The sequence below is a fragment of the Crocuta crocuta genome, unplaced genomic scaffold (assembly GCF_008692635.1).
Source record: "Crocuta crocuta isolate KB4526 unplaced genomic scaffold, BGI_CrCroc_1.0 scaffold427, whole genome shotgun sequence".
Lineage (NCBI taxonomy): Eukaryota > Metazoa > Chordata > Mammalia > Carnivora > Hyaenidae > Crocuta > Crocuta crocuta.
In genome coordinates, this window is record NW_027533273.1 from 4,212,989 (window position 1) to 4,239,007 (window position 26,019).

General features: G+C 44.3%; 2 protein-coding genes across 11 annotated transcripts in view; both read left to right on the forward strand.

Annotated features, from left to right (window-relative positions):
• NCKAP5 (NCK associated protein 5) overlaps positions 1 to 14,679 on the forward strand; it is a 1,056,676-nt gene extending 1,041,997 nt beyond the window's left edge. For 9 of the 10 annotated variants that reach the window (XM_077747834.1, XM_077747833.1, XM_077747835.1 and 6 more), the window contains one exon: positions 13,248 to 14,679. In XM_077747834.1, the coding sequence (XP_077603960.1) occupies positions 13,248 to 13,529 (282 nt within the window). In that variant the 3' untranslated portion in view covers positions 13,530 to 14,679. The remainder of the gene's footprint in view (positions 1 to 13,247) is intronic. The other variant, XM_077747843.1, reaches the window with a different exon arrangement.
• A 1,852-nt stretch (positions 14,680 to 16,531) lies between these two features.
• LYPD1 (LY6/PLAUR domain containing 1) overlaps positions 16,532 to 26,019 on the forward strand; it is a 43,855-nt gene continuing 34,367 nt past the window's right edge. Inside the window, exons 1-2 of the mRNA XM_077747868.1 lie at positions 16,532 to 16,591; positions 17,925 to 18,062. Of these exons, the coding sequence (XP_077603994.1) occupies positions 16,540 to 16,591; positions 17,925 to 18,062 (190 nt within the window). The 5' untranslated portion in view covers positions 16,532 to 16,539. The remainder of the gene's footprint in view (positions 16,592 to 17,924; positions 18,063 to 26,019) is intronic.

Sequence of the window (26,019 nt, forward strand, 5' to 3'; positions counted from 1 at the left end):
ATAATTCCTTACCCTGTGTGGGATAGTAATAACAAGTGCTACCTAGATGTTCGTTAAATAAGCACTTGCTGCCCCTCTAACTGGGGCAGGTGCTCTTAGTTCACCACTCACACTATCCATGCATTTGTGCCTATGTCAGATCCTCCTCACCGGCAATGAATTTTCTTCCCCTGGTCTAGAACCAGGCCCTCCACCAGCCATCTATGGGGAAAAGGTGGAGTTTCACCAAAGATAAGGAGGAGACTGGGGGCATATCTGGGAAGGTCTTGTATCTACTCCTGAAGTTAAGGTCTGTGTCCTCAGCTGTCCACAGAGACTTAGGTACAAGAGCCATAAAAGGGTGTACAGATGACTTTTGCCCTGAGAAGCTGGCCCATACTCCCGTGCATCCCCAAAGTGCTCGAATCATGGGAAAGTTGCGATTTTGACTGCAGCTCTCTACTTAGACCTTGCTTCCATGGGGAGAACAAAAGAAAGGCTCCTTTTGCCCTTTGAGTATCTGCTGCCTGGTGGGAAGATGGGGATATGGGAGGAAGGGGAGATTCATTATGATTAGTCTTAGCTCCTGGACCCTACTCTGTCTGAACCATGTTTTTATCTACTGTTGGAAGGAGGCATTAACCAGGGCTTGCTTTCCTTTAGATAGCTTGCTCCCATGGCAAGAGATTTAAAACGTGCTCTGTCTGCTGCCAGTGAAACATTTGATTCCAGCGTTACTGAGTGAAAAGCTTAGGTGTCTCCCCTAAGGTCCTTCTAAGGACGCAGCCCAGGAGTCCCGCTGAATGGGACCCCCTGGTCACACACACATGCGCTGCTCCATTTCGCTTGGAGCACGCTGCTCCCCTTCCTGAGATGAATATATTGAGGCTGTCACAAACACCTTCCCTCCATCCAGTTTTTTCCTTGAGGCAGAAAAAAGAGACCCTCTCATTATTTATCTTGAACATTTGATAGGCCTCCTTTGAGAAGGTCATTGTCTGCAACAGCAAAATAATCATGGGATTTCTGGACAAGCTGGAAAAAGAAAAATGATTCATTATTTCAAGAATTATTTTGCCTTCAGTCCCCAAAATGGATGAAGGTTTCTAACAATATGTAAGAGAGAGCAAGGCTTAACTTATTATATGAAAGGTTACACTTTAAAGGGAAAAGAAGTTCAAACGTTACATTTTTAGCTCTGCTGTAATATAACAAGGGTCAAGGCGGCCCATCTTTTACCCCATGGTCTTCTCAATGTTATTGTACTATCCCCTTTGCAAAGGAGGCCTGCCTGCCCTCCTTCCCTTCTCATCCATTCGGGCTAATGAGATTGGATGACTTTTTTTATAGGTTCTATTCAAAGAGCACCCCCCTCCCTTAGGTCCCTTTTAGATTGCTGGAACAGATAACATATTCGTCCTTACTGACTTAACCTACATGTTGTTGCCACATCACAAAATCGTGCATCTTCACAGCACAATATATTTTACTGATGGGAGCAGGGTGGGGGTGAAGGTGGCTGCCTAGTTGCTATACATAGAGTGGCGAAATAAACCAAAAGGTACTTCATAACACGACTAATGCAGCCACATCTGGTGCCGAAACACCTATTACATTGGGTTGTTTTCTGCAATAAAGTCTGTTTGGCATTAGTGCCAGCCAGACACCCGAATGAGGTGGCTTGCCTGATAAGGACACTGAACTTTAGAAGGTGAAGACTGGAGAAGCTGAAGGGTCAGTATGACCTTGACTGCTCAAAAGCTAAATAAGTTAGGGAAATGATGTAAAGACCAGGTGAACTCTTCTTCCTGACAGAAAGGTTTTAAATAATATCTTAAGAAAATCAAAAAGCAAACATTCCCTGGACCTTCTTTACAGATTAGATCTGAAATGAAAGACCCTGAGTTACACAATTAACTATTGATTTTGTTGATCCACACTTAATTCTCCTAGCGATCGAGTTGTGTTTACGCAGCTGTGTGGGGCAAACAGGCTTCACTCGGAGCAAGGCGCCTTTCGCTTTTGAGTTAATTTAAAAATTAAAGTGTTCTGTGCGTGTGAGACAAAAATAAAGGTTATTTTTTATTGTAGTGGATAGCTGAATTAAACCTCATAAAGTAGCACTGAGCCAGCCTAGATGGTTTATGAAGAGAATGCCTTTTATAATGGAGGAGTCCGTTTGCCAGCTGAACTATTACAGGTGGCAGAGAGAGAACAAAAACCATCCGCATGCTGCCTCATTCTAGAACTGTGTACTAAGGCAGCTGTAATGTAATCTCCATGCAGTTTCATTTCTTGATTTGATATACCAAGTAATATTGGTGGGTTTGTCACCTCAACAGTCTGGTTGATGCCCCTAAGAATGTCATCATTGTCATTGTCACACTGTCACTCCCGTCAACAAGTTCTCCCCCATCCCTGTTTTAAGGAGCTAAGAATCTGAATTTGAGCACCTAGCCTGCAATCGGCTCGGATGAGGTGAGGCAGTCCTCGCTGGCTGAAGGGAAGGAAGCATTTAAAAAAGAGGGCCAATGTCTGTGCCATTTATCATGGGCCTGCTCTTTTTAATAACATTTCGCCCCCTGAGAAGCTTTATCATCTTGGCTAGCACTCCTGGAGTTCCAGGAAGTGATGGCAGGGGCTGCCTCGCCCAACTGCTGGCCACGCCCACCCGCCCATGCAGGAGAGGACTCTGAGCACAGCCATCTGGCCAGCATGGCTTTAGTAGGTGAGTGCACATGGCTCTGCTTTGGATGCAGATAGGAAATGGCTTTTGTCGAAGTAGATAATAGACCAATAATGTCGGTCCAATAATCTAGGTTCTTGATGCTAACCTGGAATGTGAGAGGCCGTGCCACTGCTAATATGTCTGGAGGCTCTACTTTCACAAGTCAGGTGAACTTCTGAAATGATCTTTTATATGTGCAGCATGGAAAAACTCGGTCACGTCTATGAGGTCCTGAGGAAATGATGCAGTAAAAACTGATCTAATAAAGACTACCTTTATGGATATGCAATGAATATCAACTCCAAGATATATAAGACATAGTGTCAGGATCTGAGAAAGAAAGCAGAATAAAATCTAGTCCATGGCTTCAAGAAGTATGGAATCTAATTGAGAACTGGGACACTGATTGGAAACAAGCCTGTAAAATAGAATGGATGTAAGTTCAGAGTCAAATAGACAGTTTGGCCATTTAGGCCAGGAATTCACAGAGGAAAAGATCCTGTGGATGAGTTATTATAAAAACAGAATGAGCAGCTATGAATGACAGGGGGGAAAAGGAATCAAGTTGTAAAACTTGGTTATCATTGGCAACAACATGGAATTAGAGGAAAGAGAAGAAATTCTCATTTAAGCATGTTGAATTTAGGAGATGACTAGGCCCGGGGAGGTTAAGAAAGGTGAATGGAAATAGTAATTAGTTAACCTATGAAAAACATTTGCCCAAATGCTGTGACAGACTAAGAATGGAAGAAGATCAAACGACACTAAGCAAGTTGAGGGCATTAATTCCAAAACAGGATTGGGGTAAAAGGGACACAGCCACAACTTTGAGATTGACAAGATATTTGAGTTCTAAGTGCTGCTATTAGACCAAAGAGCAGGCTGGAAAGACTATTCCAGCCCATTTCTTGGGGATTCATTCTCGGAAAATATCTGAAGCTTTGTTCTATATTGACATCATGCTAAAGCCTTTTTCAAATGTACATTCCATGCAAGCAGTAGCTTTATCTCATATACCACTCTATCACCAGGGTCTAGAATACCATCTAATACATAGTAGGTGCCCAATAAATATCTATTGAGTAAATAGATAAAGAAGTGATGTGGCAAGAACAGCATAATCCATATTTACATATTCATAACGATCTGTGTGGCATTGAGGTAGTGACTGTCACTGTCATACTGTGGCAGAGCAAGGGACAGAATCCAGAATGAAAGCAGATCCCACTGTCAGCGTCCCAACTAGCACATCCTCCCCTCCTAGGACCCCTCATGCTTACTGAGTAATGAGGAATTAGAGCATCTTACAATTGTCACAGTAAACTACAATACAGTAAACTAGAATACAACGCAGAATGTAAAGCTTAATGTTCCTAAATCTTTAGAACAATTCCCACCAAGGAAACTTCTCTTTAGAACCAGGATCAATGAATTGGTGCTGATTCTGAGTTGCCTTGGCTCCAGGACTCAATATGTCACATATCCTTAGGGAATAACTGCATCCAAAGTGAAGGCTGACCAGTCCTACAATCAAAACATGAATTGCATTAGGAGATGAATAGCTTAAATATGAAGAGAGTAAACCTTCCAACATGCACAAATATCTGTGTGTTCCTGGACGAACCTTACCCTACAGTCCCATTAGACTCACTGGCTGTCGTAAAGCGCCCAAGAGATTAGATGCCATAGTGTACTGCAACTCTTAAATGGTCTACCAGATTCCATTAGAAGTAATTTCAGGTTGCCGATTTTCAATTAATGTTTGACACGGAATATTTCTTCCTACCTTTGGCACTCACAGAATACATCATAATAAAAGCTGAGCACTTTCAGATACACTTTTATGATAGTCACCATTATAATGGTATTGGAGGTCTTTCTTTGAAAGGAGAACTTCCATAGGGGGAAAAATAGTATAACCTTTTTACAGTCATCTGATCCTCCAAAGAAGAGTGTTTTGTTCTTATTAGAGCAGCCTCAGATCTATCACTCCAAAGTGAAAACACAGCTATACGGTGCTGGGATACACAGATGGCCCCTTCAAGCCGTGTTTTCCTCTGATGAAGTTCATGGGCTCTTTCTGCTGCATACACACTGACATCTAAGCCCAAGATGGCCTGGCTTTCTGGACAGATAGATATTATATTTAAGATATAAAATGATGGAAGGGTTAGTCAAAGAAAAAAGTCTAATCAATCTTTTAAGTCAAGCAAGTAGCATATATATTTATTTTTATTCATAACAGTACCTATAAATTAAAGGTAGAAAGACTTGATGCCTCTACTCTCATCAGCTAGAGTCATTAACCTGACACTAAGATGAACAGATTGAGAAGTTCCCAGCCCGGAACCTGCTCAACTCTCATTCCTGAATAAAACTTTTAGGTAATATTATTGTGCTGGAAGAAGAAAAAGAGTCTAAGAACAGAGGTTAGCATGTTCTACTTAGTTAAGCTAATTACACAAGCCGGTATCAATGAGCCGGCTGGTTTTCCCAATTCTAGGTTGCTTTAAAACACTGCAGGTTTTTACTTTTGGAGACATTGAACAATATTGATCCCATCTGATGCATTACTTATGGTGACCAACTTACATTTTAAATTACATTTGTGGATGCATCCACAGCCTAGAAAACAAAAATCAAAAAGTATGTCTTCAAATGGGCATGTCATGTAATGCACTGATGTTAGAGTTCGCAGAACTCACAAACGTGTCCTTTGCATGTTCATATAACAGTTTAACCCAAACTTATAAAGGCAGGCCTTTCCCCTTCCAAAGGCCTTAATCTGCCATGAGCTCCATTTGTGATTTTCTTTATGTTCCTTGTTTCTCTTCCCACTGACACACCTGGCCCCTCATCTTCCCCCATTTTCCATATATGGGAGCATTCTGATCTCTGATAAAATGACTTCTCTTTTCTATTGCCCTTTGGATCTAGTTTTTAAATGTCTTTGGGGCCACTGTTTATCTCTGAGCTGAGTTCTTTTCCTTTCTATAAAGTGTATTATTTTCTAGCCACCCTGTTTCTTCCCTTACTGACCTTCTCTCTGCTCGCCTTTTTTTCCCCCCAAAAGTAAGCTCGCTTTTTTCCCTCTGGGTTCAGGGTCTCCAGCAGAGGTCACTAAAAGTCATTGATCCTGGTAAAGGACAGCAATATAGTTAATAATATAGTCATAAAAACACATCTCAGCTGAAAATTACTCTTTCACCTAAGAAAACCAGTTTGCCCTGGAGATACTGAAGAATCTTCAGGACTCCAGTAAGGAAACAGAGAGTGCCCCCAAGTGCTGAATCGCATCTCCCAACCAGTTTTTGGATGGAGAGAGTGGTTCTCTATTACCGATCCGTCACATTAATTTTTCAGAAGGGCAAGTGAAGAGTAATGTGCCCAGTTGAGGTTATAAAAGGAACTGAGCACAGGGAGACAGTAATTTTCCAGGTTGGAATTTGACCAGGTTAACGGGGTTAACAGCACAGCTCCCGAGAAAAGCGTGGAGGGTCTCTGGTGTTCACCAAAGGTCATTTTATCTACTTTTAAGTCTCACTCAGAAAGTAGCTCCGCCAGGAATACAGTAAGAGGTGGCATTAAAGAAGAGATTAGTGCCTCTGAGGAAAGAGAAATGACTTTGGCTGCATCTTTTCCCATGAGATTGGTCTTCCCCCAGCAAATATCACTTAACGTAGACGTTGCAATGTGTGCAGCCCTTCCACCAAGAATCCCTGGCTTAAAATACCCCTTCCCCATTCCCACAACAAGACCATAACACAAAACTCTGCCCTGGGCCCATCCTCCCCAGTGCCCAAAGATTCGCTCATCAGGAAAGGGATGAGGGAAATCAGACCTTCAACATGAACCCAATGTCCAGGATTAGCCAGACTGCCTCCTCTATTAGATTTATCTGCATCCACCTGGCAGTGCTTCTGTCTTTCACATCTACGAACTCACTTCTCTCTTATTTCTTTGCCCATTAATAGGTTTCTCTGCCCAACCGCACCTGCTGCCCTCCATGAGGTTTTTAAAAATTATTTTTAGGGGCACCTATTTTTAGGGTGGCTCAGTCGGTTAAGCGTCCGACTTTCTAGAAGGAGTACGAGGAAACTCACTTCTATGCAGTTAGAAACCTCATTCTCCAGTGTAAGCGTCCCCATTAATAAAGCTGATATTTTTATTCTCCCACCAGCCTTTTTCTTTTATCTCATTCTTCTGTTTGTTCAGAACATAGGTGGGGAAGAGAGCTATTTATTGTGTCAATAATAGATGCACGGAAGACATCTAATTAAGAATATTTTAGAATCATAGAGCTTTACAGAGCAGGCCGATTCTAAAAACTTTAATGTAAAGACTAAGGTATAGAGGGGTTACACAGCTAATTAACACAATTCCAGAGAATTAAACACTGGTTTCCAAATACCTGGTATAGTGCATAGTGATTAAGATCCCAAGTTCTGTAGTCAGGCTGCTCCTCCTTGGATTCTGATTCCCTAACTTATTAGCCAAGAGTATGTGCCTAATATTTACACCTCTCTACCCGGTATGTTAACATTTATGCAAATAATGGGGATGAGAATGATTAAATGAGAGAATTCGTCAGTGCATTCAACATAGGACATGACACATAATAAAAACACTTTATGAACATAGCTATTTTCCTACCACATGCCTTCTTGAACTGATTGGCAATGAATCTTTACAGCAATAGAGAAGTAAGACTATGTTGATACAGGTACTATTTACATCAATTTGTGCTAAAAATGCCAGCCCTCTTTGTAAGTATTAATGTCCAGCAGAGGAATAGGTGCTGCCTTTGAATTTCACAAGATGTGAATCTCTTTCTGACAGCTTGTAGCAGACATACTCACCAATAGTTTCAAGATATAATCAACAGATGCAAACTTCCTTGAAATAATGAAAGAGTAGCCTTCATCATGAAACACTAATCCATTACACTAGTTCATGGATTTGCTACTTGTTTCTCCCCTATGGGCAGGAGTTTCTGGCTGTACGTGTATAGCATGCACCTCTTTGAAGTTGATGTCATTAAGCATATATCTTTTTTCTGGTTTATCACTTAAGTTTTTCCTCTATCACCTTATATAATTTTCCCCCATCTTTTCCTTATGGTAAGGGCCCATATAGCCTTCAGTTTTATCCTTCCTTGTGTTCAGGATATTGGTCTAGGCAGAATCTCTAGTCCATGATCATTGTTGACCCTGGAAAAAAGTGGTATGCATTTCTGTGTTGAAAATTGGGAACCGAGTCTCCAGGTCTAATTTCCCCTGAATCTGAATTTGTATGAACCACAAATTCCATAAAAACCCCATGGAGAGAACAGCCAACAATAGCCTCCTCACCTTCCAGAATGATGTAAGAGCGAAGTGAAATCCTGGATGGGAAAGCTCTTTGGAAATAAAAGCTCTTTATTATTTATAACCCAGGTACTGAGCTGATACTTAAAACTGAGCCTGGTTGGGGCTCTTAGAGCCCCTTATGATAAATACATCTTGATCTGTGCTTCTGCCTTTACAGTAATTATGTCCATTACAGAACCCAAAAGGGCAGGGATAGAGACTATTCGTGTAACCTGTGGGCCTAAAGTAGACACAGCATGGTGTACAGATTCAACGGGGGCCTATTAGATGGAAATTCCTTGGAATGCCATCCCTCTTACCGTACATCTCTGTCCTGTTCTCAAATCCCAAATCAAAATCATTCCAACATCCCCCTCTTTTGTGGAACTTTCTCTGTTATTCACGCAAAGCCAGCCACAGAGCAGATTGGTTTCATTGATCGATTAACTGTTTGACTACAAGGAATTAAATTAGTTAAGGTCTAATTCCCAGGGGATTTTCACAAACTCTGTCTGTCCACTTGAATTATCACCAGTAATACCACGGTTACACGAAGAGTCAGAGAAGTATTTTAAGAATATGCCAAGCTCTGTGTTTTTTAAACATGAAAATGTATTTTCGCCTGCCCTCCTGAGCCCCACCTAGTTCCCAAGGGCAGTGCAAAGCCCCACCAGAAAGTGAGCTGTACGACTGTTGCCACCTATAGGTGACAAATGTAGTATATTCGTTTGCTCATACTCCAGATGAAGCACGAGATAGGAAAGAAAGGTCTGACGGAACCCACACAATCCTTGTCCAACACTAACCTTCTCAGGGCTTCTTATCATTAATATTGTCGTCCTTCAGTAACTTCCTATTTCAGACGCTCCTCTTAAAGATAATCGTGGCTGGTATTTGTAAAGCTGTCTGCAGGACAGAGGTTAAGAGCTTGGCCTGTGCAGGCAAACTGCCCGGGTCCAAATCCACACTCCACCAGGTACTGCTGCCGGACCTTAAACTAGTTACTTAACTTCCTCGAGCCTCGACTGGCCCCAAATGGAAATACTAGTGACACCCACCGCCGAGGAATTGATGTGAGGATAAAAACAGATAAGCCGTGCGATGTGCTTAGCAGTGTCTGCACAGAGCAGACTCTCAATTAAATGCTAACTGTTATTACCGTGATTAGTTTGCAAAGCACCTTCACATACAGTCACTGCCCGCTAATGTGCAGTTTGGTTACCACTCGACAGATACATCATTAGCACATTACTGTGTGACCTCAAGCCCTCCTTGTATTTTAAATGTAAACGTTAAAGGACTTCAAAATTTGAAAAGAATACCTGAGATCTGACAAGACAGTGTTGAGGACAGCTTGGGAGGCTTCTAATTGGAGGCAGGGAAGGAAGCTCCTGCAGGACCTTTATTCTTAGCCGGCAGGACCACTGGTGAAACCCAAGCAAGCAGTTGAGACCACTAGAGAGGGGGGACGCTAGGGGTGGGGCAGGTGAACCCATCGAGTCTCCCCTGAGAATCTACTGACGACCGAGCACTAGACGAGGCCTTTAGAGAAAAAGCTGGTCAGGGAAGGAGGAGGAGGGGTCAGCAAGGAAATAAAATGTATAAAACGTGATCTAAACCCCCGAAGTTCAAACAGACAGAAGACTGTGATAGGACATATACAGTGATGGGGGTGGGGGTGGGGGTGCTGCTTTGTTTTTTTTTCTTAATATAAGCAAACTAATTAAAAATGAGAGGATCTTAAACACAAGCAAGTCATGTTCTACACTGATAGCCTCCTCTTTAAAATCTAAAGATCTGGGCCCATGTTCCTGCATGTAGGCAATAGCTAGATGTTCAGTAGCTGTTCCCGTCTCCAGAACAGGCACGTGCCACCTGAGCTGACCACAGTCCTTGCCACCCCGTTCTCTCCCCAACATTCAGGTTAAGCACCAAATGGCTGTATCTGTCGCTCTTGCACTGATGTTGTTCTGATAATCAAGAAATATCTCGGGGTGCCTGGGTGGCTCAGTCGGCTAAGCATCCGGCTTTGGCTCAGGTCATGATCTCACGGTTTGTGGGTTCGAGCCCCGTGTCGGGCTCTGTGCTGACAGCTAGCTCAGAGCCTGGAGCCTGCTTCAGATTCTGTGTCTCCTTCTCTCTCTGACCCTTCCCTGCTCACGTTGTCTCTCTCTCTCCCTCTCTCTCAGAAATAAAAAACATTTTTAAAAAGTTAAAAAAAAAAAAGAAATATCTCTGGACCCACCTCTCATTAAAAACTGTGAAAATAAAAGGAAGCCTGAGAAAGCCATGTGATTTTTCTTAAAATAGGCCATTCCTTCATTTTTATCACCTCCACAGGCCTTTGTTTTAACCAATTGAAGAAACAAACTGACAAGCACAAAGCATTTAGAAAACTTGATGTACAATTTATGTCCGACACAGTGGGTATTTTTAATGGTAAATAACTCCTTCCTCATCTCTACCTTAATACACTGAGTCATACTTATCATCTATCTTCTCTCCAAGACTACAAGGTCTTCCAGACTAGGTGATTGTCAAATTTTAGCAAGTATCAGAATCACCAGGAGAGCTTGTTAAAAACATCTGCTGGGCTTCAGCATCTCTGATGAAGTTAAGTCTGGGTGGGGCTCAGGAATTTGTGTTTCTAACAAGCTTCCCCAGAATGCTGATGCTGGTGGCCTGTAGAGCAGTTTCAGAAACTGTCTAGAAAAAGAATCCTGCCTTACTGTTATTTATTGAGCACCTACTACTGTGTGTCAGGTCTTAAGGTGTTTTACTTCAACTACTCCCAACAATCCTGAGATAGAAGTGTGTGTCACCATTTTACACCCACAGAAGGGCGCTCCAGGGCACTCACACGGCCAATAAAAGGGCAAAGCTGTGACTCAGGCTCAGGTGTGTCTGCCTCCAGGGCCCACCTTCTTCCCTTGTCACCTAACTGTATATCCTCAACACCAACACTTTCCACCTGCGTCCTGCCCCCTTCTCTAGTGAGTGTTTATTGAATGACTTTGAGATCCACATGGGCTAGAAATAGGCGAGGAAAATGCTTGTGGTTCTTGAAGAAAGAAAAAGGGAGAAGATATTCAGGTGAGAAGAAAACTGCACTGAACGTCCTTTATTTACCTGCATTTGGTACATCAAAGCATTTCCTGTTCTCTGGGTATTGTTAGGACGGGACTATATAATTCTTTATTAGAAATGTCAAAAAATTGGCATGGCAATGAAAAGGGGCTTTTTGCATGGCATTATTCCTAATTATGGAGCCACTTTTATGTAATCATCTAGAAATCTGTTCCTTAGCCTGCCTCTTATTTCAAGGCAGCCATTTGGGGTTGAAAATGAGCTCCGTGAGTAATGCTCCCAGACATTAATAGTATAATGAAATAAGCACTACTTCAAGGGCGATTTTCAAATATTCCTATAGAATTATGCCATTTCCATAATGGAAAGAGAAACTGTGTCTCGGCCTGCTCTTAGGACACCAAAGCCATCCACTCACATAGCTTTTTCTTTCCTCTTTCTATTAAATATTTAGCAAAGGAGAATCATGGGCTTGGACTGTGTGTGTTGTTCCCTGGATGGGAACACATTTTCCTCACTGCACCTGTGTGCGTCCGTCATAGCAATGTGGGTGGGGTTGTGGTAGGTTGGGGGACAGAACTGAATTTGTCTGGGACAGAAGCAATAGAGATGGTCCTACTTATCATCTACCTTCTTATTTAAGTGGAATATTTGGGTGGCAAGATGAAAAATCAAAAACAAAAACAAAAAAACAGGACATCTTCTCTTTTATTCCATAAGAGCATGGTTTAGTAGGAACAAGACCATGGAACGCAGCCAGCCTGGAATTCAAATCCTATTCTCCATCACTTGCTGAGTGACCTTGGGCAAGTAACTCTGTTGCTCTGAACCTTGTTTTTTCTTCCTCTTTAGAAATGTGGGGCGCCTGGGTGGTTCAGGCAGTTAAGCGTCTGACTTCGGCTCAGGTCATGATCTCACGGTTCATGTGTTCGAGCCCTGCGTCGGGCTCTGTGCTGACAGCTAGCTCAGAGCCTGGAGCCTGCAGCCTACTTCACATTCTGTGTCTCCCTCTCTCTCTAACCCTCCCCTGCTCGAGCTGTCTCTCTCTCTCTGAGAAATAAATTTTTAAAAAACATTGAAATAGAGATGTGTATTTTGCAAGTCCTCTGTGAAAATGCTTCTGGATAAAAATCTCTTCATTGAGTTTTATTTACGTGGTGGATGCTTAATAAATGGTAGCCCATCATCACCATGTCTAAGCCCCTATCCCTACCTTTTCCTGGTGTTTGGATAGAATTTTTGCCCAAAAAGGAAAAGCCTTAGTGGCTTTAACACTCCACACATGTTGCTTCTGTATGTGTCCCTTTCTTCTCTCGCCTCAGACCTTAGGAACCACTTGAGCAATTGAATATATTCCTGTTTACAGAGTTCACCTACGACAATTATTGAATATGACTGCAGTGTTTTATAAAGTCCTAGAGACAGCCAGTAGCATCCTAGAAACATCCCCATTTAGACTGGTATTACTGGAACCCCTGGAAGGGGGATGTTAGTAACAGGCAGAAGCATTACTACGGTTTTGTTTTTAAGCCCTTGGGCTTCCGAGAATCTACATGCCCAGACCTGGAGATGTCTTTCAAAAATCTTAAGGCTCATAGAGGGATAAAACAGAAACATGATAATGCTTCTGACACATTTAACAGGTACTGAAATTTCACGGCAATTTAAGAGGGTGTATGCCTTTCCCACCCCACCTCCCATATAACCCCAATTTCTGGCTGAAACTCAATCCCGATCCATATTTAAAAACAAGACGACTACTAATACTTAGTAAGAAAAGAGAGGAGTTTGAAACTTTGGTGAAGAAATAAGAGGCACTTACCGGAACAAATTCCAAATAGATCCATTTAAAATGAAATTAAGTGGCACTTAACCGGTTTGCAAATCGGGACCTATTTACCTCAGTAAAATGATTATAAAGTCTTGATTTATCCCTAAAATCGGCTTTATTATTACCTTTAATTATACCAGAAGGTTGTTAAAGACTTGTAGGTTCTCTCTATCCCTTTAAACGGTACGTTATACAGACAATAATTGAATATTGGATAGAATAACTTGATTTTCCAAAGAAATATGTTTCTAATATTGTCCTCTTTTTATTGCAGAAATTGAAACAAGTTGAAGAAACAAAAGAAGATCCTGAGAATAGATTATCTCAAATTTCCCTGGAGTCATTCAATAAATATAACGGCAAAACTATGATTCTGTTAGAAAGAGAGAAGAACTCTCTGAACACGGTTGAAGGACAAAAGGAAGAAAAAGAAAAAAATGAAGAGGCATCTTTGAGTAGCTCAGATAGGCCTGGGGTGGACAATTTGGAATCACTGAGTGATTCTTTATATGATAGCTTCTCTTCCTGTGCAAGTCAGGGTTCAAATGATGTATAAAGAACCCTTTTTTTTTTCTTAGCTGAAAATGGAGCACTTAAGAAACAGTTGTGGGGAGGGGAACAAAGATGGCAACAAGAAAGCCTTGCTTTTCTGACAGGGAGACAGGCTCCATTTGTTGTGTTTCACGAAGATGACATGTAAACACACCCACAATGCAGAAGTCTTAATTTTGCACTTTTTTTGAATACTTGTACAGAAGTTGTAAATTTTTGAAGAAATTATATTTGTAGCAAAAGAAAAAAAAAGACAGCAATAAATTGAATCAGTGCCATGCTCTTGAAACGATGTGCTAAGTGTTAGAAGTTGATAATATATTTTTTAAAAATTCCGCTAAGGTGTTTGTTGACTTGATTGTCGTACTCCTCAAATTGTTTGTGGGTGCACTATGTAAAGCAAAAACAGGGCCTTCCAGAAACCAGAGGGCCCACTGCCATCTCCAACTCACAATCTCAACACGATACCAACTTGAATTCAAATGCAATTTCAAAATTGTTGCCAGAGAGATTTCAGGTTCTAGGAGTGAGTGTAATTCTGCCTCCACGGAAAAATGTAATAGGTACTCAAGTGTGACCCTGATGGGAAAGGGTGTGGATCAGAGCTGAACTAATTCTCTTTTCAACCACAGATTTTCCCTCTGAACATTTCCTTACAGCGTCTTCTACTTAGTGCTTCTCTATGAGTCTCAACAGTATTTGTTGATTTCTATCTCCTTGCTCTTTTTATTAAAATCTGGGCAAACTAGAAATGAAAGCAAATTCCTATCTGTCATGTTCACTTTTTAAAAAATAAAATGAATTGCTGGTGCTACAAAAAACTCTTACTTTCTAAGATCCTTTTTCCCCCCTACAAAGTCTGTTTATATGTGAGGATGAATTCTATTTTAAAGGTTATTTGTATTTTTTCTAGATGTGAACTATTTATAATTGCTTTTGTACAGGAGTTTGTAAAGTAGGCCTAATAGAAATATTTTTAGGATCTATATGGTTACTTCAGCACACACTTGTATGTTTAAAGAGTATTGTATAATCAGTGTTATTTGGTTAATTTGTGCAATTTGTTATACTGAGTTTTGTTATCTGAAATGAAAATTATGTAAAGTATCATTGTCTTTCAGACTTCTAAAAAATTCTTTCGTTTCATTTCTGAATAAAAGTCCTACCACAGTTGCACCCTCTGAAATCTTTTTTTTTTTTTTTTTTCCTGGGAGGGAGAGAGCGAGATTCCTAGGAGAGAGAGAGAGAGACAGCGTGAGCAGGGGAGGGTCAGAGAGAGAGGGAGTCACAGACTGAAACAGGCTTCAGGCTCTGAGCTGGCAGTCAGCACAGAGCCCAACGCGGGGCTCGAACCCACGAACCGCGAGATCATGACCTGAGGGAAAGTCGGACGCTTAACCAACTAAGCCACCCAGGCGCCCCTCACCCTCTGAAATCTTAAAAGAACTTGTTCAAGGATCCTTTGGCCCAGTTAGTTGCTCTCACACGTGCTGCAAACAATCAATTCCCAGAAGGAATAAATAAACTGGCCCCTGTGCTCCCGAGATAGTAATTCGGCCAATTGACTGCAGACAAGCGGGTAACGGTCAGAGCGTTCAGTCTCCCCGAGGGGTTAACCAACTAGAAATGAAAAGAAGAGGGGGGCAAAGGGAGAGAAGGAGCCTGAGGCAGATATGGAACAATCTCTGCCGAGGAATTACAAGAAAGTCATTTAAGCCCATTTCCAGACCAGCTCTGCGGGCAGGATGGGAAAATAAATAATTAGCGTCCTGGCAGAGGGAGCTTCCTCGGAGAGCGGGGTGGCCCAAGCGGTGAAGAGGGGCAAAGCTTCTGAAGCTATATCCACAGAAATAGATTCTCCCCCAGGGACTCGGGGGGTAAAGGATGGCAACGTGCGCGATTGGGGGCGGGGGCGCCGAAGCTCCAGCACCACCTGCTGCAAGGCGCGGCTCCAAGGAAGACGAACTTAGCACCGCGGCGTCCCAGGAGTATTCAAGGTGGGTCGCCTGACTGAGAGAGGGGGAATGGGACGGGGTCTTAAAAGAGGGGGGCAGGGCAGCCTGCGACTGGGTCCCGGGCTGGGAAGGCGTGATGCAGGAGAGGACGTGGGAGTATGTCCTAATAATCCGTGCCTTTTAGAAAAGCAGGATGAAGATCCTGGCCTTTGGGAGGAAAGAAATAGAGGAAAGATATCCCCTCCTTCACCGCGATTTACTATCTGGTGGGAATTCGCGACAGTTGTCCCAAGGGGGGGGAGCGCCCTGTCTTGGGCTAGGCGTCACTGCACCCTCCAGCTGTGCGAGCGGGCAGAGGGAAGGAGGGCCCCCCGGGGCGAACGGCGCCTGTCCGGGCAGGGTCGTCACCGCACCCTGCCCCCCCCGCCGCCGAAGCCTATCCTGGTCTTGAACCAGGGGCTTCTCCCAGGAAGAAAAGGCGCAGCTGCACCGGCCACCTCGGGAAGCCTGCAGGTGTGCAACTTCGCCTTACTCACGGGAGCACGAGCCCCTCTAGCCCGCCGCCCCCGGCGCTGGGCTCCCAACGCGGGCCTCGCAACAACCCCAGCCGCGTGGACCAGCCCTGGGGGGCGCCGAGGGCTGCTAGGCACGCCGTCTTCCGACCCCGCCTCGCGGTCCCGCAGTCAGAGACCGGCCCGTCCCCGCGGCACCTGCTGCGCCCCGCGCACGCTTCCCCAGTCTCCAGCCTCCCCACCTTGGAAAACTACACTCTGCCTCTCCGGCGTCCCCGTCCTGGGGACGTGCGGAGGCGGGAGGGGAGGGCGATAGGAAGGGGGTGGGGACGTGAAAAGACGGTCCCAGCCTTCCTCGCCCTCCACCCCCACTCCGAGTCGGCAGCCGTCACGTGGTGCCTGGAGCGGGAGGTGGGGAGAAGAGACGAGAGTTTTTTGGGTGCTCCGGCTCGCCAGTAGTTCCTCTAGTCTCAGCCGCCAACTCCGGAGACGCCGCGCTCCGCCCGGGAGCGCCCGCGGGAGGAGGGGCGNCCGCGGCTCCGGGAGGATGTGGGTCCTCGGCATCGCGGCAACTTTTTGCGGATTGTTCCTGCTTCAAGGTAAGAAGAGGAAGCGACTACCAGCCCCTCCAGGCGCACACACCCCCATCGACCCTTCTGCCCCTTCGCCCCCCTGGCACCCACCTCCGGGCCCGTGCTGCGCAGGGGTTGCCCAGCGGGAGTTTGGCGGCGGCTTTGGGTGCTGGTGCCCGGAGGCGCGACGTTGGAAAGTCTCGAGGAGGAGAGGCGGGAGCGACGGATTTGTGGGACTGGAGATGCGGAGGCTCGGGCTGCGGGAGAAGCCGAGCTGGGGAGGAGGGAGGGTCCGAGAGGTGCTGGGGCCTTGCCCAGGGAGAGTGGGCGATAAAGCCCCTGGCCCCACCAAGTTAGCAGGCGTCTCCAGCAACCCGTGGGAGTGGCGCCGCCGACAGGTGACGGGCGCGCTGGGCAGCTTGGGGCCGGGGCGCGTCGGAGCCGGGTGGCAGCGCTCAGGGCGCACCCTCTGTGCAGCCGCGAGGAAGCGCGGGATCCGGGGCTCGTCCGTCCCCGGGAGCTGGGGGCGTTAAGTCTAGACAGCGGCTCAGTGATCCCGGCAGCGCGCCCAGGCTGGAATGCCGAGAGGTGCGAAAACGTCTCGGTGCCTCTCAATTATGCAACCGGCTCTCGAGCGAGCGCTGCGGAGTGGGGACCCCGACCGGACCCTAGCCAAACGGGCTGCCCTGAAAGCCAAGAAGAAAAGGTGGTGGTGTCGCGGCTCGGGCGCGCGCGCGCTCACACTCACATACACGCTCCTCGTACACGCTGCGCCTCCCCGCCCAGCGCTGCTGCGGGGACGGTCCCGAAGCAGGGCTGGGGACGCGGGACGCAGCAGCACTTGGCGTCCTGCACTTCCTCCTGGGTTCCTGGGTGGTCGTGCAGGGAGCCTCGGAGCCACAGCACAGGCACGCTGACGACAAAAACTAAACCTAAAAAGGCGCCTGCAAATGCAATCGCGAATGGTACCAAAATAGTAATTAAGTAATTTGTAACCAATTAACAATCAGGCAAATCCGTAGCTGTAGACTAGAGCTGAAGCATATCTCCGGAGCTACTTCGCTCTCGACTTGTGTACCCGTCCTTTAAACTTCCGTGGGCGAAAGGCCAGGTGTGATGTCCGACGGGCTTCTTGTTTCCGGACCACTGGTCCAGGGGTCTCAGGCAGAATTCAGTTGTATCCTGCGGGACCCTCGGTGTCCGCGCTGCCCCCTGCTGGCTTCAGCCACTTCGCCCTTCTTGGAGACCCCAGGGGTGCTGAGCCCAAGCACCCCCTAGGTCGGGATCTGTGGCTGGCTGGGGCAGCGGAGGGTCGCTGTCTCGGGGCTGGATCTGAACCCAACTGCTTCTGTCCCCACAGGCTTTGCGCTGCAAATCCAGTGTTACCAGTGTGAAGAATTCCAGCTGAACAACGACTGCTCCTCCCCCGAGTTTATAGTGAATTGCACGGTGAATGTTCAAGACATGTGTCAGAAAGAAGTGATGGAGCAAAGTGCCGGTAAGAACCCAACAGCCCCCAACCCCCTCTAGCATTGGTCCGGGGTAGCAGTGGGGAGGTGGGGGGCATCAAATTACAGGAAAGGGGTCTGACTTAATGCACACACACTGGTTATCTCAGATTTACTTTTACAGTGCTGGCAAAATGAAGAGTTCCAAGTTGATCTCATTAGAGTTAATTACCAGGGCTTCCCCCCAAGGGGCTGGGGAGGGGAAGTGCATTTAAATGTGTGGCTCTCCTCTTTTTTATTTACCTCCCCTCCTCTCCCTCTGCTGAAAGCTGATCAGGAGGCTGGGAAATATATGGATAACCAGCTCAGCTTGGGCAACTAGACAGTAGCCTGTGAGCAATGTCAGCCTGAAATATGAAGCTAGTTGAAGTTCCCAGAGGTCAGAGCTTGAAAAATGTGTTTTGTCATAGAGCCATGCCGTATTTCTTAGAAGAACAGTACAGGATCTTTATTTAATTTTAGAGCTACTGCATCAAATTCCAGGCACAAATTGCCAAGATTGTTCAAAGGAATGTAGTTTCCAGCCCCACAAGCTTAGCTGCTAGCTGGCTGATGAGATGTGCTGGGCTTTATGCGGACAAGGAGGGCATCCTGTGAGAGCAAACCTCACCTGCTTCAGCTGACCAGAATTTTCTCCCTGATGTGGAACTCTCCAGCCCCTCCCAATAGGCTTACCAGAAACCAAAGTTGCCTACAAGTGCACCTGGCACTTTGGGGAAAAGGGGTGGAATTCTAGTTTGAATTCCAAGGTCAAACCCATAAACCTGGACCTCGCCCTTTTCGGGAAATTAACAAGAAGGGAAATGGCATCATGGGCAAATGATAGGGAATGAACCAAAGTTCTGCTCCCCTTTTAGTTGGTGTAACTGCATAGCCTCCAGGGCTTGTGGTTGAAGGGATTAAATCTGTGAAGTGATTCTCTTCACCTGCTAGCAAATGAATGCAAAGGTTACAGTTTTAAAGGCAGCACCTTGGAAAAGTTTCTTCTCAGAGAAGGGCCTGGAAATGCCTTGTTACCAACGACAGCGATATTTGATGAGCAGAGAGCTAGCTCCTCACTGTGCGGTGATAGGGTATGCGTGCACAGTTTTAAAAGCTGTCCCTGTTAGGTCATTAGGTGTGAGATCTTTCCACAAAAATCACTTGTTTGGGAAGGCTGAAACATAATTGCTCTCAAGAATAAATTGTCCCGGGGCGCCTGGGTGGCTTAGTCGGTTAAGCATCCGACTTTCGCTTAGGTCATGATCTCGTGGTTCGTGGGTTCNTAATTTGTCCCAAGAAAAGCAGTACGCATTGTTCTGTCATTTGTCTTGGGATGTGGGATATTAAAAAAGCAAAAGAAACTCTAGTGACGATTCTGTAGCTAAGATTGATATCTATGATTTTGATAAGTTGTTTCTTTTCTCCTGGTGTTTCATTCCTGAATATTTTACCTGCAAAATCTACTGCCCTTCTACGAGAGGAACTGCTGCGATTTTAGTTGGAATCATTCTGAATGTGTAACATTTCACTCCCCCCCACCCCACCCCCGCAAATATTTGCAGCTTTCTTTGAAGTGGTAGTTTGGAGCCAGAAAAAATAGGGATAAACTGTGGACACATGAGGAACTTTCTCAGGATCCTCTAGGCCAATGCTTACCTGAGTATCATGTTTTATAAGCTGGGGTATGGTTGAGACAAGGAGAGAAAAAGATACAACCCAAACCATAGTCAGAAGAGATGTCTTTTTTCAGAGACCTACTTATTCCTCTCTAGAAGTATATGTAAGATAAACACCACACACTCCATTTTCAAAGTATTGTTGCTCTTCATCTTGCTTTATTGTCTCCTCCAAACAACACTGTAAAAAAGGCAGAGCAGGTATTTTAAATCCTGTCTCCTCTATAGGAATCTTTAGTACAGAGAGTCTCTTAAGTGCCAGGCCTGAAATTGCTATTCATTGGATCAAGATCGGCACCTTCTCTCCAAACTAGGTTCTTCCAGCCATAGCTCATGGGCCAAAGGGTACACGGAGAAAGAAAAAAAAGAAAGCAATACCAATTGTGAAGTGTGAAAATCAGCAATGCTTGGACTCAAAGGAAAAGCCTGTTAAAAGGGGGAAGGACACACATTCTAAGCCTGAATTCAGTAAAGTTAGCCATGTGCATGTTTCTTTGTCAAAAGAGCAATGTTTGGGGGTCTGCTCCTTCCAAGGCGCTTTGATTTTTATTTCCATGTAGCTGTTAGACCAATGAATTGGCGTGACTCTTAACGCTCCTGACGCTGACAGGGATAGAGAGCCAGGCTAAGACTTAGACTGTAGGTGAGCACGTGTAGTACAATCCTCACAGTCAGTGACCACATTGTAGTACAATCATCCTGGGAGCATGGGTGCTGTACGCAGCGGCTACTTTCCTAGGTTTTATGCAGAGCATCTCCTGAAATCTGGTAGTCCTTTTTGGTGGCCCTGGTTTCCCCAGACCCTAATCCACCAGTGATTAATTCTGCAGGTTCAGTCTTTCCACTCTGGAGAAAGAAAGTCACACCTGTTACATGATAGCATTAGGAACTGAAGTTAGAAATATTGTCATTAGATCAATAACCTGTTTTGAGAATCTTAGTGCATGGAAATTGAAAGGGCTCAGTGACTCAGAATTAAGGGGGCACATCAGATTCTTCATAGAAGTTTTGTTGAAATCCACATGTTCCCCATCACTCTTGCAGCAGCCAGTTCTCTTAGTCTGTGATATACCCAGCCATGGGTCTTTGATAAGCTCCCCAAGTGACTCTGGGGTCCCCTAAATCTGGAACAACCTTTTTGTGTTATAGAGGAGGGAAACAAGGATCAGGAAAGTTAGATATTTGGTCCCTGTCTGCCAGCCGACTATTTCCAAAAGGCACCTGCTTTCCTGAGCCAGCCCTTTATAGCAAAATATACCATGAGGTTTGCCTGAAAAAGATAATGCAAGCAAAGTGCCAAATACATAGATGGTTTCCATGTCCACCATATTCACCTTACAGGCTTTGTGAACTGGTTGACTGGACAGGCCATGAAATGGATATTAAAGAAATATGGGAACCAACCAGTAGGGTTTTTAAAGTTTGAGTGCTGTATGGACTGGCATTTTTTCACAGGTCTAGGAAAAGCACAGTTTTAACAGACTAAGAGATTTTAATGAACCAAGCAAGTTTGACATGAAGCAGTGATGAAAGGCATTCTCTTTCCAAAAAATACCAGCAATGCAATATGCTTAGGTCTTTAGTTAGTCCTTTCTGGATTAAGTCTGCAAACTCAGCTCTTATGAATTTGGAGACAGGTACATTTAATTTTCAGTTGGGAAGTACATTTAAAATTAACCTTTACCTCTTCCCCAGAGTGGCATTTCTATTAGGTGCAGAGATTTTCCACTGCTTTTTTTTTTCCCCCTTGGTCATTTCTGGAGTTCTAAGGCACTGGGCTCTGGGGAGGAAGAGCCTTCCTTCATTGTCCTTACTAATTGATATTTAAATGTTTGCATAACAAATGACTTGTTCTTGCAAGTTCTGCTCTTAATGAGTTAGCTTCTCCTTACCAGCACCCTTGATAATGACATTTCTTCAGCTCTTGCTTATCACCGCACTCTGAAAAATATTTCAAATATTGACTCTCATTTCAGAATAGAAGCTCCCCCGATATGAATTTTTAAACCAGGATATAAAGAATGTGAATTTGCATTTGTTTGACAGTGCAATCTTGTAATTAGAGTTTTTCCTCTTGACTAGATACAGTGAAAGGGGCATAATTTAATTTTTATAGACTAGCCAATTTCTGCCCTAAGTAAAATATGGCTCTGTCAGTGAGCAAAATGTTACAGGTTCTCCTAAACCTTATTTAAAAGTTAAATGCAGTATATTGAGAGAAAGTTCATGGTCTGAATCAGTAACCTAATCGATCTCTTCACCCATCTTTTGCAACATGCATTAATCTATTTGTCTTTTTTGCAATACAAGAGTTACTGATTTATATGCCATGTTGCATCTACATTATGGCTATATAAGTAATGGCTGTTTTCCTTCCGGATTAGTTAGTTGCTCATTAAGTTGGGCAGGGATGGTTGCTTGCCTTGAATAGGTTAATTGTATGCCTTATTTTCTCATGAGCTAAATAAGGGATAGCAAGTGAGGACCTGATATCCCTGAAACGATGAGTCCTCCACTGTTTGTGGAAAGGGAAAGCTAACCGTGGCCCATGTGTTCTTACGTCTATGTGCCCCTTAATTTCACCACAATTTTTTAAAAATGGGCTCTGGTTTGTCCTTGGGGTAGACTTGTCAGGAAGAAGGGCCAGTTCTGCTCATCAATATTACATCACAGTTACTCTGCACACGGATTCATTTATTTAAGGTGCACATGCACCCAGCGACACACACAATGGCATACGTGTGTGTGTGTGTATTTTTACAGGTTTCCCATATACGTTTGCATACACATCTATATAATTCTTCTCAGAAAAAAATAAAAATATTGTCATCCCTCTCTGCAGACATTCAAATCATAACTTATTTAATCTGTGTTATGTTGTATGCACATTTTCTCACTTTGCTCCCAGAGCAATTTTGTTAAGAGCATCAGTGGTTACCTGTTCATCGTCAGTGCCCCCTTGTCTTCTCCCTATCGTTTCTTTTCCCCCATCATCCTCACTGTCATTTCCTGCATCCCACCTGTAGTCTTAACCTTGTCACCCCCAAATCCATGTTGAATCAGTCACCTGTGCTATGGACTATGGTCTGAGAATGAAGTGAAAAACAAATGTCAAAAAACAAATCGCCCTATTTTAGCTTTGCTAAGGAGAGTCCAACAGGTGGCAACACTTGAAGAAAGATTCAGATGCCAAGAAGGAGCTCCTCAAATGTTAACACAGCCCTGCTAAAATGCCTCCATGTCCAATTCCATCAAGTTACGAATGATAGAGGAAAAGAGTGTGTGCAGTGCATATCAATATCACTACCTCCTTTCTGGCAGGACACTTTCTCTTCGGGACGAGACATTTTGCTGGTCAGTTTGTTCACTTAGCTCTCAAGAAGGATCCATCTTTTTCAGGTGGCAGTCATAGCTGGCTGCCAAGGAAGTATTTGGGAAGTAGATATCCAGTGTCATTAGTCCCTTAGACTCTCCAGTTAAGTGAAGCATTTATGTTAACTTTGCAGCTGAAGGAGCAGCCGGTGCGGACCTCCCATCTCCAGAGCTAAAATGTTTGAAGATTGATCCAGCTCTCCCATAACACTAATTCCTCCCACTACAATTTCATGAAAGCTTCCATCATTGATGGTTTTCCTAATGAATTTAAACAGAGAGACTTCAAAGCTGGGATTTTTTTCCCCAAGTGAAAAATGAAACGGAGCACAAAAGCAAAACACACCGTTTCTTTGAACTCTGAAAAGGAAATCTGCTTCCCTTGTATATTCCTGAAACAGAAAGATCAGAATCTATAGCCTGCTTTCTCTCTTTGTCTCTATCTCCCTCTCTCCCCTCCACCCCTGCTTTCTTCTTGCCTGCCTCCTCTGAGTCTTTCTCTTTCTCCTCCTCCTCTGTCCCTCTCTCCCCCCCTCCTCCCTTTTTTTCTTTCAAATTGCTAAAATGATTGAATGATTTAGGTTCTAAATCCCAAACCTGGCATAGTATTATCACACTATGCACAAGGATTCAGTACCCAGCCCTTGTTTTTAGTAGGTGAGTGGGAAGGCCACTTAGCTCCATTGGAAGAGAAAACAACCATGTACCAGGCTCCCCATGAAGATGTTACTTAATGTCCTGGGGATTGAGCTCCCTCCCTTGTAAAATGTAGGAACAGGCCACCCGTTTTCTTGTGAGATACAAGACAGTGAGAAATTCTGTCAGTATACCCATCTTTCGGAATCAGTCCTAAAAGTAGAAACCTGCCAGAATGCTCACCGGGATTTGCTTCTACTCCTCTCTGTACCTGCCTTTGAAGATGGCCCAGATATCTTAGCCTAGGGGACCTGGCATATTATTTCTTCATTTTGCAGACTGAAAGAGCCCTTGAATATAACCTTTAATCCCTTACAATAAGATCTTTGTAATTAGCCTGAAGGTTCACAGTGAGGTAACATCCTAACTCCGTAGTTGGTGAATCTGAGATGCAGAGAGGTTGAGCGATTTGCTCAGGACCAAACAGCCAGTGGAACTAAACCTCAAGTCCTTTGCCTTCCCTAGGATTTTTTTCAATTATTATAATCTTCTTGGGGGGCATTCTTTAATAACAATTTTTGTGCCATAATTTAGGTTCCATAAAATTCACCCTTTGAAAGTGTTTTTTAGTATACTCCACAGAATTGTAAATATAATCTAATTTCGGGTAGATATTTAATTCCCAAACATTTTCATCACCCCCAAAAAGAAACCCTGTGCCCATTAGCAGTCACTAATTTGGGAGCCACTAATTTACCTTCTGTCTCTCTGGATTTGCCTCTTCTGGACATTTCATATAAATGGAGCCATGCAATATGTGACCTTTTGTGACTGGTTTCTTTTGCTTATGGTAATACTTCTTAAATTCATCCATTTCACCTTTCATTTTGAGAAATCTTTCCTTCTGCTTATACAAGGAATTGAAGAGAAAGCTGAGGTTTGGAAAATGCTTACATTGTGGAGGGGATGAGATGGAGTGGTTTGTGAACTTGAAACTCCACAGGATTATTAGCCTAATTTGCTGAGCCAAACTAAAAACCTGAGCCAAGAGCAAGTCATTCCAGTGAGCTGTAGGGCAAAGGAGTTCATGTTTATCAAGCATCTATGTGCCAAGTGCTGGGCTCTCCATCCATTGCCATCTATTAAAGAGTTAATCTGCTTCTCCACGAGGGGACCTTGAATGGCTCCTGCTAACCACAAGAATTCTCAGGCACCTGGATGGGCTGTTCCTAATGCCTGAGGCTCTTAACCAGGATCCCAGCTGCCCGCCCCTGATGGGCATCACTGATAGGCCAGATAATTTTACAGATGAAAAGAAAGGAGTTTTCTTTCCTGAGGCCTTAAACATCTTGAGCAGTCCATTTCTCTTTCTTCCCTTGAGAAGGCTTGAGGGTAGAACAGGGCTGAGACGTATTCTGGGAAGGGATTTTCATTAAGGCAATGGGATTCTGGCACGATTAGGTCATCCACAGCAAATACTCAGGCAACATGTGCAAGTCTGGCCTTTTTCTCCCAAACCAAATCATTGATTCTAGCTTTCATGTAGGCAGAACCATTGATTGCATTTTCCCCCTCTGTTCTTCCCTCCTTAAAAACTAGGCTGGGCTCTTCCTTGCCGTACAGTTTTCATTGCAGTAGAAGTGGTGTATTTGGGGGAGAGGAGAATTGCTGGTAGTGGACAATATGTTTCCTCCCCTGGGCATTCTACAAAAGGTCTTGTCTGTAACCTAGGAGTTTCACCCAAATCTGTGATGACTCCGCCTACACATAAAAAGAACTATGATCTACGCCATTACTTCTTTCTACCCATGGTGAACTTGGGGTTGTGGCTGTATTGTGATTCGGGAGCTGTTTCACAGGCCAGAGCTGCAGGGCATGTTCTCTTATTAATACATTGCTTCCAATCTTCTGATTGCCTGCAACAGTACAAAGCAAAGCAGGAGATGAACTGAATTAAGTGCTTTTTTAGATAAGGTGAAACCAGAGAGAGCGTCTAATAAATTGCTTTTTTAAAGGAATGCATTTAAATAGAAAAAAAAGCAGTGATGGCTTAGGACGTCGATTTCGAGCTTTATGACTTCGCAAACCACGGAGAGGGATCCAGATGCACAAGTGATGAAGTGTTGTATTATTTTAAGGAAGTTGTGATACTTGGTCCAGTGCATTTCATTTCTCACTGGACATGGACAATAGCTTTTTATGTTTTTCTATTTCTTGGACTTGTTGGCGAGAGCGGAGGAATGGCTGGAGACAGTGCCAGAGGCGGGGGGCACCAGGCAGG